The sequence below is a fragment of the Scyliorhinus canicula genome, chromosome 13 (assembly GCF_902713615.1).
Source record: "Scyliorhinus canicula chromosome 13, sScyCan1.1, whole genome shotgun sequence".
Taxonomy (NCBI): domain Eukaryota; kingdom Metazoa; phylum Chordata; class Chondrichthyes; order Carcharhiniformes; family Scyliorhinidae; genus Scyliorhinus; species Scyliorhinus canicula.
Genome location: NC_052158.1, coordinates 153,113,399 through 153,126,783, shown reverse-complemented (window position 1 = coordinate 153,126,783; position 13,385 = coordinate 153,113,399). Strand labels below are relative to the sequence as shown.

Genomic DNA, 13,385 nt, shown 5'->3' with positions numbered 1-13,385 from the left:
TGCTGCCCTATGAAGGGAGATCTTGTTGAAACTTACTCCGAGTACTCAGATACTCCGAGACCTGGATAGAGTGGACGTGGAGAGGATGTTTCCACTTGTAGGGAAAACTAGAACCAGGGGACACAATCTCAGACTGAAAGGACGACCCTTTAAAACAAAGATGAGGAGGAAATTCTCCAGCCAGAGGGTGGTCAATCTGTGGAACACCTTGCCGCGGAAGGCTGTGGAGGCCAAATCACTGAGTGTATTTAGTACAGAGATAGATAGCTTCATGATTAATAAGGAGATCATGGGTTATGGGGCGAAGGCAGGAGAATGGGGATGAGAAAAATATCAGCCATGATTGAATGGAAGAGAAGACGCGATGGGTCAAGAAGCCTAATTCTGCTCCTATGTGTTTTGGACTATGGTTTTATTTAATCATATGCAAGTAACGATAACTTTGCAGTCCATTTATACACGTTTGGGGTTGCACACTTGCTCTATGATACATTCCACATAATTGAATATGGATTTAATGACAATATTGAATCTTGCACATTCATATCTCAGACATTTTACACCGAAATTGAGTGCAAGCTACATTAATTAAGCAAGGATTATACATATTGATGTTACAGATGGGGCATAATACGTGAAAAACAGCTAAAGGTTCGGGGGGATTGTGAAGTCACTTTCCCATCATATTTTTCTTCGTATTATCCTCCGGTTTCAGCAAGATAATGTAACATTTAGGAGCAAAAATACAGACAAGCAAACCAAAGCTTGATGCCCAGATGGCAAATACTTCTACAGCCACAGTGTACTTTCCAGGAGAGCTTACATAAGCTGGGATAAAAGTTATCCAAACAGCGCAGAAGATCAGCATACTGAAGGTTATATACTTCGCGTCGTTGAAGTTATCTGGAAGTTTCCGGGCAAGAAAGGCAAGCACAAAACATACAGTGGATAGAAGGCCAATATAGCACGACACAAAATAAAAGGCTTTTAAAGAACCCACGTCACATTCCAAAATAATGATATCTCTATAATAAGTCATGTTTTTCAGTGGATAGGGGGGTGATACCGATAACCAGATAGTACAGATCAAAGCTTGAAGAAATGTAAGGACGAACACGCCTAATCTCTGTTGCATTGGCCCAAACCAGCTCATCAAATTGTTACTGGGAAGAGTTGCTTTAAAAGCTATGACAACGAGAATAGTTTTCCCCAAAATACAGGAAATAGACAGAACAAATACAATACCAAACGCAGTCCGGCGCAACATGCAAGACCATCCGGTTGGCTCCCCGATGAACGTCAGTGAGCACAGGAAGCAAAGCATTAGTCCGAGGAGAAGGAGGAAACTTAACTCGGAATTGTTCGCTCTAACGATAGGAGTTTCTCGATACTGGAAGAATATGGCAGCTATGGCCAGTGTAAAACCCACTCCCACTAAAGCAAGCGCCACTAACACATACCCCAAAATCTCTCCAAAGGAAAGAAATTCAATTTTCTTCAGAACGCACCGATCTTTTTGTTGATTGGACCAGTATTCCAAAGGACACTTCAGGCAGTCTGCGGAACCTGAAACATAAAAGACTTTGAATAAAAGTGCTCGCGGCCACAGAACTGCGGAGTAAATGGTGAAAAATATTTCTACAGACCTGTGGTGTTGCTAATCTCGCCATCTGCGCATTGAGCGCAGTCAAAACAACAGATTGGTTGCCCTTTCCTGTTAACCTTTCTTGTCCCAGGTGGGCAGGGTTCTGTGCAAATGGCGTGTGGAATCTAAAGAAAAAGAAAACATGCTTACTTCTACGTCACATGGGATCGATAGTGTCCAGAAGGAGCACTGGGCGCATCGCTTTGTCACCGATTACTCTTCCTCCTGTACGTTCAGGGTAAGATCCTGGCATGGACATGGATTGGCTGAATGGCAGGAGGCAGAGAGTGGGGATAAAGGGGCCTTTTTCAGGATGGCAGCCGGTGACCAGTGGTGTGCCTCAGGGGTCTGTGCTGTGACTACAGCTTTTCACCATATACATCAATGATCTGGAAGAAGCAACTGAAGGCACTGTTGCTGATTTTGCAGGTGATACACAGATCTGTAGAGAGCAAGGTAGTATTGAGTAAGCAGGCGACACAATCTCAGACTAAAGGGACGATCCTTTAAAACAGAGATGCGGAGGAATTTATTCAGCCAGAGAGTGTGGAACTCTTTGCTGCAGAAGGCTGTGGAGGCCAAATCACTGAGTGTCTTTAAGACAGAGATAGATAGGTTTTTGACTAATAAGGGGATCGGGGCCATGGGGAGAAGATAGGAGAATGGGGATGAGAAAATATCAGCCACGATTGAATGGCTGAGCAGACTAGAATGGCCGAGTGGTCCAATTCTGCCCCTATGTCTTATGGTTTCCCCCAGCATTTTTTGCTTCCCCTTTAAATTGCCGATGGAATTCCTTTACCTATCACTCTTCCTGCGGAATTGCCAACTTAAAAGTTCATGCTGAGAAGGAGAAAATTGTCACAGGAACAGAAAAGAAGATTTCTGCTAAATTACAAAACGATCAACTTTCAGTGATCTCCAATATTGAGACGCTGTTGGTGAGAAACAATTAGATATTTTGTTAAGAAATAAAACAAAACTGATAGTTATCAGCATAGTTTAGAATCAGTGGAGTTCAGTGAAAACTAGCAGATACCTGTGGGTATGAGGCTCGAGAGGGGAGATGCTGAGCCTATTGATACAATTTACTTCAGCGTTTACATTCAATGCAGCTGCAGTTTCTCTTTCAAGCTAACTGAGGTAGCTATCGGCTGATAGCTCTGATTACTTCATTGAATAAGACTATTGCATATTGTTCACAATTATTATGACTGGTCCAGTCATGCCCATTGGGAATTAAACAAATCGAAATAAATAATAGCAATGTTTTCATGGCAGGTTTTTTCAGATTTACATAGAATGCAAAGCACAGAAGCATACATTTTGGCACAAAGGTCCGTAAGGATGCTAATGTTCCACAGGATTCTGCTCCCATCAGCTCTTGTTCAAATATTCTGTAGGTTTATTCATCGTGTGTTTATCCTGCTTCACATTTAATGCATCCTTGCCATTCAATCCCATTCCCACTTGTGTTTTACATAGTCCAAGCGTTGTCTGGGTAATTTAACGCCGATATCTTCCGGACTCTAATTGCGCTCTTCCCACACAAGGAGCAATCTTATCTATTTCTACGGTATCGAGCCTTCCATAATATTAAACAAGATCCATCAGGACAACCATCATCCTTTTCTTTCCTATAGAAAATAACTGCACACTGTTCAAAATTTCCTGCTTCTTATCACCTCTCACTAATGGAAGGTCGCTACTCGCTTAATGAAACAAAACTAGGGACAGCTGAGGAACCCGTGGATACATGTTGCAGACAGATTTGTTTCTGCAACAAGGTTAGCAGTGAATGGAAATGCACTTGAGCAGTTACTGGGAAGCTATACGGCTATAAATCGCAGTAAAAGAGGTAGACAAATGAAAAAGGGGAGAAAACTGCCTCTTAAATGGCTTCGAAAGTGGTTATGGCGGGACGGTGTTTAGCACTGTTGTTTCACAGCGCCAGGGTCCCAGGTTCGATATCCGCATGGGTCACTGTCTGGGTGGAATCTGCACGTTCTCCGCGTGTCTGCGCGGGTTTCCTCCGGCTGCTCCGGTTTCATCCCACAAGTTCCGACCGATGTGCTGTTAGGTGAATTTCTGAATCACCCGAACAGGCGCCGGAATGTGGCGATTAGGAGATTTCCACTGTAACTTCACTGCAGCGTTCATGTAAACGGATTTGTGCCAATAATAAATATTATTATTATCGTTTATATTAAACAAGGAAAATTAAGGTGGATAATAAATACCAATCTTGTCAGTGACATCAAAGTTCAAATCATTCATAAAAATACATTTCTGTAGCTGCTTTCAATGCTGTTTCTCTGAAGCTCAGTTTTACATGCGTCGTGAATTGGTGTGTTAAGGAACATACCTGATTCTCAGCACTGCTCCACATGATATCCCCGATATTCAGGTCGAATTCTTGTCCTAAAGGAGCTGTACCATCATAATATCCAATGTTTACAACTTCAACTGTACCTTTCAAAGTCATTTGCAAATTGATCAATTCATACGCTGGGACTGGATCACCATTTTCATCGAAATACACGATTTTCCCGGTCCGATCTGTGAAATTTACTGAGTGTAGATAATGGAGTAGCTAAGAAAGAATAATGCAAGTAGTGTCAGTATTTAAGTATAGCATGGACAAGATGTGCGTGGTTGAATGCATTAAGATTCATTGATACTAAATCAAAACCGACAGTCACAATGCAGAACATGATCACATTTGTCCACATTATACACGGGGTTTATCTGGGATAGATCGCGTCAAATAATATGTGCATACCTGACGGGGCTGAAAATTTGAAATTTGAGCGCATGTATTATTCATAAAGGGTCCATTGCCTTCTTTGCAGGAAAGCAAGTCGTCTAGAGCATGTGCGACAGCGTAGACAGCTTTGTAAACGTGATAGGAACTTCCGTCCATTAGCGCTGGCAGATAGGCAGTTTCTATTTCTTCCAACCGTTCCTTCCCTGTGCATTGTCGCACTTCAAATGCAGGAGTAATTTGCTCTGTCCTATTACCGGCCACGAACGAGCACGTAAAGGCAGCTTCCCAAAATTGCTTCACGAAGATATTCTCAGGGAACAGAGAGGGGTGAATTTTAAGAAGATAATCTCTGAGTCCGGAAATTTCTGTCCTCGGGGTGGCCAAGCCAATTGTCCCAACCAGAAATCTTGCCCTCTCTTCGGGTGAAACTATATCTTCAGTAACCCAGCCTTCGCTTCCGATCCATTGGATCCCAGTTACATTTTGACGCAAAAATTCCTTAAGTAACAGTCGCATCTCTCGCGGATGGAGGAAGCCGACCACCACCGTTGTCGTCGCCTTTTTGATCACACGCACTATTTTGCTGACCTTCTCTGCAGGGTCGGTCCGGTAAAACACTTCAGAGTACGCAATGCAAACCCCAAATCTTTCCGCCTCTTTGATAAAGGCCCGCATTCCAAAATTCCCGTAATCGGTGTTGCTCCTGACTGTCCCAATCCAGTTCCAGCCGAAACTTTTCACGAGTTCAGCGAGAAGTTTGGACTGATAGTCGTCACTTGGTATCGTTCTAAAAAACGTGGGGTATTCTTGTTTATTGCTGAGACAGGAGCAGGTAGAGAAGTAACTAATCTGTGTAAGAGAAAGTGTGAATAAATGTAAACTTGTGTTCAGCGTATTTTTAATTCTTTCAATCTATTTAGTTTGATTTTTGGCAAGCTTTTCGGTGACACTTGTATATAAACAGCATCCTGGAGGTTGCCATTGACCAGAAGCTGAACTGGACTAACCACATAAATACTGTAGAGACAGCAACACTGAGCAGCTGGAATTTCTGCTCCAAGAAACTGTCCTGACTCCCCAAAACATGTCTATTATCTTCAAGGCATTTGGGCTGCATGGTGGCGCAGTAGTTAGCACTACTGCGGCACGGGTCGATCCCAGCCCCGGGTCACTGTCTGTGTGGAGTTTGGACATTTTCCCCGTGTCTGCGCGGGTCTCACCCCCCACAACCCAAAATGATGCACAGAGTTGGCCACTCTAAATTACCCCCCAATTGGAATTAAAAAAGCATTGGGTACTCTAAATTTTAATACGTTTTTAAAAATCTGCTAGGAGTGTGATGGAATACTTTCCACTTGCCTGGATGAGTGGTTCTCGAAAGCGTAAGAAACTGATCACCACCCAGAACAAAGCAGCCCCGTTTGGGTTCACACCCCATTCATCACCTTCAACATCCACTCCCTTCACCACCATTGGAAATGGATTTCAAAAACGTGCGATTTCTACAGCATCGAACGGCTATACTAACGCTTATGTCGATTTTACAATCTCTGTAGATTCCGCACCTACTCAGACTCTGCCTGGCCTCAGACATGGGAGGGTTTTATTTAATGTTGCTGTGTGTGTGATTGAGCTTCCAGTGCACTGATAAACTTTAAAACCGAAGCTACTTAAAAACTGGTTGAACAAAAATATTTCACACGTTACCATCGGAATTCCGAAAGAGCCGACTGATCTTGCAGCTGCAATGGAGGCCGTGGACATATCACAACCAATAATGGCTGCCACATCAGAGGAACCTTTGCACCGAGGGTAATTAATTACCGCTTGTTCTCCATTGACCAAAGCGAGCGCTGCCTTTGACGCAATAGTGGGGGACGAGCAGTCATCATAGATCTTATATCCCAGTTTGAAATTCTGAAGGAGAGTTTTGCTCTGGTTTATTTCTTCAATAGCGAATATCATAGTCTGCATCAACCGAAAGTTTGACAAATGAAAACTGTGGAATATAGAAACAAAACATGACACTCAGACATTCAAGAAATTGTTCCATCGCTTGTTGCATAGTATAGTTAGGACGCAATTGTTTCCATTAAAACATAACAAAGAGGGAACATATTTAGTGAGTAACGACCAGAGATCATTCCTCTCCCATTTCGAATCAGAGGGACAAGAATAAATGGCATGTCTGCGAGGAGTGAAATTCCAGTGGCTTAGCGATACACGAATGTATGTCCTTGTAACTGAATGTATGTATAGAGAGAGAGAGGGAGGGAGAGAGAGATGCCCATGTACACAAATACAGTATAATGTTTATTGATTGAAAATGTTAACAGTTGTATTGCAGTAAAAACATATTTTGAATCATCTTGACTCTCCAATTCATTTTCTTCTTGGGCTGGTTTAGCACAAACAGCTGGCTTTTAAAGCAGACCAAGGCAGGCCAGCAGCACGGTTCAATTCCCGTACCAGCCTCCCCGAACAGGCGCCGGAATGTGGCGACTAGGGGCTTTTCACTGTAACTTCATTTGAAGCCGACTTGCGACAATAAGTGATTATCATTTCATTTTCATTTCATTTCAAGTTTCTACTTAGGGATTCCGATTAAGCAAATTAGACAAGTGGTTTCATTCAATTATGATACATGTGGACGCAATCGCAAAAATTAGATTAATGCACAGCTAACTTTTGTAGTATCCTTTAAGCCTAAACACTCAACGTGTTCACTATAAAGTCAATAAGACCGTGTTCAGATTCTGCTCTAAGCATAATGCAACACAGGGCACCGACGATTACTTCGGAATAAATCGGAAAGCAACTTCCACTGTCTATACGGTGTCGCTCAGCATTGGAATCGGAACGCCTTGATGTGGTAAAATTGCCCTTCCAGAAATCATCCTAGAAAATAATCACACCAGAAGGCTTGATACTCATATGCGTTAAGCGCGTAATAGAGAGCCACAGAACAAGTCAGAATAGTTAAGTTGCCTATTCATTATAAGTGAACTCTTATCGGGATGAAAAGTCTGTTAGGGTGTAAATATATCTGGCACTAAAACGTACATTTTGCAAACGTGGAAGCTCATTCATTTAGAAATAAATTGCGACTGTAGATTTTCAAAACAATAATGCACTTATTAAAACTAAAATGTACTTTTTATTTATGCCCCTTCATTTATCTTAATCCAATCCATTTCCTTCCCTTTAATTCTCTCCATTATTTTACAAATTGAATACAGTATCTTACACTAGCTGGTTAAGACCCTGCGTATCTCATTGGGAATCTTCAATCTGATTAGTTGGAAAGATTCGCTGCCGTGTTCCCTATTCAAACAGATCTTCGATTATTGGTACAGGTGCTATTTGAAATAGCTCTCCAGTTCCCTTACACTGGCGTGCAAGATCTTGCAAGTCTCTCTTGTGGAGACCACGAATTGGATTCAATTTGAATTGTTTTTAGGAGCAAGCAGTGAGATGGATTAAGGGCTTGCTCTGTCCACTCTGCGCATTGGCTTTCTAACTTCAAGAATATAATTTTTTAAAAATAACTGCCCACAGATATTGTAAGTTTGCTGTTCATTCATGTGGTCCATCTTCACTAGAGATGCAACTGTATCTTATATAACAATAACGGGCAGCACGGTAGCACGGTGGTTAGCACTGTTGCTTCACAGCGCCAGGGACCTTGATTCGATTCCCGGCTTGGGTCACTGTCTGCACATTCTCCCTGTGTCTGCGTGGGTTTCCTCCGGGTGCTCCGGTTTCCTCCCACAGTCCGGAACGATGCGGTGTTAGGTGAATTGGACATTCTGAATCGCTCTCAGTGCACCCGAACAGGCGCCGGAAGGAACTTTTCACAGTAACTTCATTGCAGTGTTAATGTAACCTATTTGTGACACCAATAAAGATTATTCAACATTTTCTAAAACATTTCCTAACCTCATATCTATCTCGTAAAATTTCCATTTTCTGGAAGGTAACGCGGGAAGGGAAGAAAGTGGCACAATTCTCAATGCAAAGTTTCCCGCATCATTGCATTCATCTGCATTTGTTTTGAGCTCCACTGTAACTCCGCGGTTTAGCTGCCGGGACTGCGTGTAGCCGCCCAATGTGAAAAAAACATGTATTTCTAATCAGTGACAATAATGACACTGCCATTCAGAACTTTACAGTGTTTAGTACACACTTCGTTTCGTAGCAACTATATCCCAACTATATTTTAAAATCGTTATTTTAGTTATATTTATCGTTAAATTGCTTCAGTAATACCACGGCTGCCACACAAATAACATTTGTATTGACTCCCGGCGGGATGTTGATGTTCCTTCGATGCATTACATTTACCATTAGACATTTATAACAATAGAAACACTGAACAACAAACAAATAATGCGGGGAATAGAAATTGGGTCTGTGCACAATGCCGATTCGATAATTGAAGGTTAACGCTCTGTGGAAGCCAATTCAAAGCACGTGAAAGTAGAAACGTTACAGGACACAGTAAAACTATTTAAACCAGCCAGAAGATAACTTAATCCCGGATCCAGGACATCATACTTCGAATTTGTGAAAGACTGAAATAAAAATGTGTTGTTGTCATTTTGTACAGTAATTGAAGACGGTGTTGCCCACGGCAACAGTTAGACGTACCTTTTACAATCCGCATCTGTTGGAGTAGTGATAAAGGAAGGGAGGTCCTGATTGGGATCTAAATGCACCGTGAATATTCCGCCCAGGATGATATCACCATCCTCAGATACACCGGGTAAATTATCTTTCGCTCGGCGGGTGCAGACCATTCCATGCGTTTCCCTCTTAGGAAAAGCTGCTGCCAAAAGGAAAACTAGAAACACAGTCATTACTTTATTGCAAAGAGCCTACCTCTAGGTTAGAAGGAGAAAGAAGCAGCTGAGATTTATATAGTGGCTTTCGTGACCTGCGGGCGTCCCAAAGCTTCTTACAACAAATGAATTACCTCAGAAGCTAATATAGGAGGTCTCTCTGTATCACATGGTGCACGGTCTACCCCGACGTACGGAGAGGTTAGTCAATTCCTCAGAGAGGAGAATTCACTTCTAATTTAAACAAAAAACTTTTGAGGCCTTTTGAGAGTACACTTTATCCGATTAAAAACAGAAATCCGCAGAGAACACAAGGAAACGAACTACGTTTCGTCACCATATCGTCACCAGATATGAGTTTTAAATATTTCGATAATATCACAGCACCCTGGTTACCTTAAGGCTAAACTAATTGAAAGTTACATCTTAAAATTAAAACTAAGTTGAGGAGTATGTTTCAGCAGTTGCGAGGCCGAAGATAAATTAAATTAAAATCTCCTTCTGATAAAAGTCACATGTGTGTCTTTCACACAAGGCCTGAGGTCTGGAATCTGGCCAAATCCGTCATTTAGATCTCCGCATGCAAAGTACACACATGTACAGATACACGGATTCACACACACAGGCACACACGCACACATACACAGATACAAACGTACACATACAGAAATATACACATACACAGATACACACACAGACACACACATACACAGGTACACACGCACGCATACACAGATACGCACTTACATATACAGACACACACAAACACATGCACAGATACTCACAGATACACAGATACATGCATACATATACAGATACACACATATACACAGGCACACACATACACAGATACACATACACAGATGTACACACACACAAACACAGACACACACAGATATGCAGGCACACACATGCACACACATGCACACGCATACATAAACACAAACACACACATACACATACACAGGTACACATACACAGAAACACACGCACAGATACACACATACACAGACACACACATACATAAAAACACTCACACGCACACAGACACAGACATACACAAAGCCACACACATACACATATATACAAACACAGATACACATACACAGACACACACAGATACACATATATGTATACTCACCCACGTACCATATGCACACATACACAGATACGCATGCACGCTTACACAGATACACATGCACACATATACAGACGTGCACACATACACAGATATATGCACGCACAGGCAGAGATACACACATACACAGACGCACACACAAACATACACAGATGCATACGAACATGTACAAAGATAAACACACATAGACAGAAACACATACACATAGACATACACACATACAAAGATATACAAACAGATAGACACACATATACACAGACACACACATACAGATACACATATACACACCCACATAACATATGCACACATACACATATACACATAAACAGATACACAGACACACACACTTACACAGATTCACACTAAAGCATATGCAGAAATACACACACATACATACGCAGATACACACGCACACATACACAGATACACATGCACACAGACACAGACACACACACATTCACAGATGTATGCACACACAGATAAATGCATGCACAGATACACACATACACACACACTGACACACACACACAGATGCACACGTAAATGATACACACACATACACAGAAACACATACACAAAGATATACACACACATACAAAGATATACAAACAGATAGACAATACACAGACACACACATACACAGATACACCTATGCATCTACACACACCCACATGCACACATACACATGCACACAAACACAGATGCTCACACACATACACAGACACACGCATACACAGATGCACATCCAAATATACACAGACAGACACACACACATACCTGCACAGATACACACGCACACATACACAGATACACATGCACATATGCACAGACACCCACATACCCAGATATATGCACACAAGTACACAGATATAAGCACACACAGGCAGGGATGCACACACAGACACACACACACATACAAAGATACACACATACATAGAGACACACATATGCATAAACAGATATATACACACACACTGATACACAAGCATACACAGATACACATGCACACATACACAGATACACACATACACAGGTACACATTCACACATACACAGATACACATACCATCTGCAGAAACACACGTCCACATACCCAGACACACACATACACTGATACACATGCACACAAACACAGATACACAGACATACATGCACACGGATACAGATAACAGATACACCTGCAGACACACACATGCACTGATACACACAGGCACTGATATACACACACAGATACACAGATGCACACTAACATATACAAGGATACACACACACATGCATACACAATACATGCATACTTTCGAAGATACACATGCATACATACACAGATGCACACGCACAGATACACAGACCAAATACAGATACACGCACATGCATACACAAATACACACAGACACATATACACATACTCAGATACACATGCACACATACACACACACACGTACATATACACAGACATGCATGCAGAATACATGGATATACACAGACACATGCACATACACAGACAGACACATGCATACTGATGCACACGCACACATACACAGACACACATGCACACGTACACAGACTCACGTACACTACACAGACACAGCCGCACACCTACATAGATTGACATGTGCATATACACATCCACCCACATCCTCTTTTCAACACCAGTTCTGAGTGAGCAGGATTTTTTTCCAAGGAAATATTAATGAAGGAAATTGCAAAGTACCTTTTAAGCATATTCATAGGACACAGTCGATGAGTTTTCCTTCTCTCTGGCGTTTTTACGGCATAATTCACCTCGCTTAATTTCCTTTCAATTTGATAAGGTCCACATAACCTTGATTTTAAAGGTTCACCTACCACTGGTAACAATATAAAACGTTATCTCCACTGGCAAAACTACGAACTTTGGATTTCTTGTCCACGACCCGTTTCATTACATGTTGTGCAACTTTTAAATGCTGTGTAGCCAATTCACCTGCTTTATTTATTCGTTCCTTAAAATTTGGCATGTAATCCAATAATGTAAGTTCTGATTTCTCACTCACCAATTTTTCCATAATCAATTTAAGTGGTCCTCTTACTTCATGGCCGAAAATTAGTTCAAAAGGACTGAATTTGGTTGACTCGTTAGGTGCATCCCTAATTGTAAACAGTACGAACAGAATTTCTTTATCCCAATCCTCTGGATAATCTTGACAATAAGCCCTCAACATTATCTTTAATGTCTGATGCCACATTTATAACGCGCCCTGCGATTCTGGATGGTACACAGTTGATTTAAATTGTTTTATTCCTAAACTATCCATAACTTCTTTGAATAACTTTGGGGTAGAATTTGATCCTTTATCCAATTGTATTTCTGTGGGTAGTCCATATCTAGTAAAGAATTTAAGTATCTCCTCCACAATCTTTTTAGCTGTAATATTACATACTGGAATGGCCCCTGGAAACCTAGTAGACACATCCATTATCATCAAAAGATATTGATTCCCACTTTTTGTTTTAGGAAGCGGTCCTACGCAATCACTTAACATCCTTGTAAAAGGTTCCTCAAATACTGGAATGGGTATTAAGGGTGCTGGTTTTATCACTGCTTGAGGTTTCCCTATCACTTGATATGTTTGACATGATCGACAAAATTAAACTGTACCTTTATTTAGTCCAGGCCAAAAAAAATATTTTTGTATTTTAGCTTGAGTTTTCCTTACTCCCAAATGACCTCTCACTGGTACCTCATGTGCAACTCGCAACACCTTCTTTCTACAGCCACCAGCAATACTAGTTGATGAACTTGTGCCCACTTTTCATCCGCCTGCATATGTAAAGGTCTCCACTGTCTCATCAAGACATCACTTTTACCCGAATAACACTCTGGTATACACTCAGATTCCTCGTACGTGTATGCTTTCTGATACATCTGTTTAATTTCTATTGTAACTCCGCCCATTTTCCCGAACTAAAATCATTCGCCTCATCCTCCATCTGTTCTTGTTCTTTTTCAACCATC

At 41.5% G+C, this 13,385-nt stretch overlaps 1 protein-coding gene across 1 annotated transcript; it reads right to left on the bottom strand.

The window, feature by feature from the left end:
- Positions 1-670: 670 nt before the first annotated feature.
- LOC119976023 (extracellular calcium-sensing receptor-like) lies at positions 671-6,401 on the bottom strand. Its single transcript, XM_038816093.1, has 5 exons — positions 6,120-6,401; positions 4,428-5,261; positions 4,011-4,238; positions 1,647-1,770; positions 671-1,566 (listed from the first exon to the last, which is right to left on the bottom strand). The coding sequence occupies exons 1-5, from the start codon at positions 6,384-6,386 to the stop codon at positions 671-673; spliced, it is 2,349 nt and encodes a 782-aa protein (XP_038672021.1). The 5' UTR covers positions 6,387-6,401.
- Between the last annotated feature and the right edge of the window lie 6,984 nt (positions 6,402-13,385).

What these genes read in the sequence shown, in the direction of transcription:
- LOC119976023 (XM_038816093.1), bottom strand. Translation starts at nt 6,386, where the DNA reads ATGCAGACTATGATATTCGCTATTGAAGAAATAAACCAGAGCAAAACT. An exon ending in CAAATTTTCAGCCCCGTCAG is followed by an intron (nt 4,239 to 4,427) that starts GTATGCACATAT and finishes ATTCTTTCTTAG; the next exon opens with CTACTCCATTATCTACACTC. An exon ending in CGAGATTAGCAACACCACAG is followed by an intron (nt 1,567 to 1,646) that starts GTCTGTAGAAAT and finishes TTTATGTTTCAG; the next exon opens with GTTCCGCAGACTGCCTGAAG.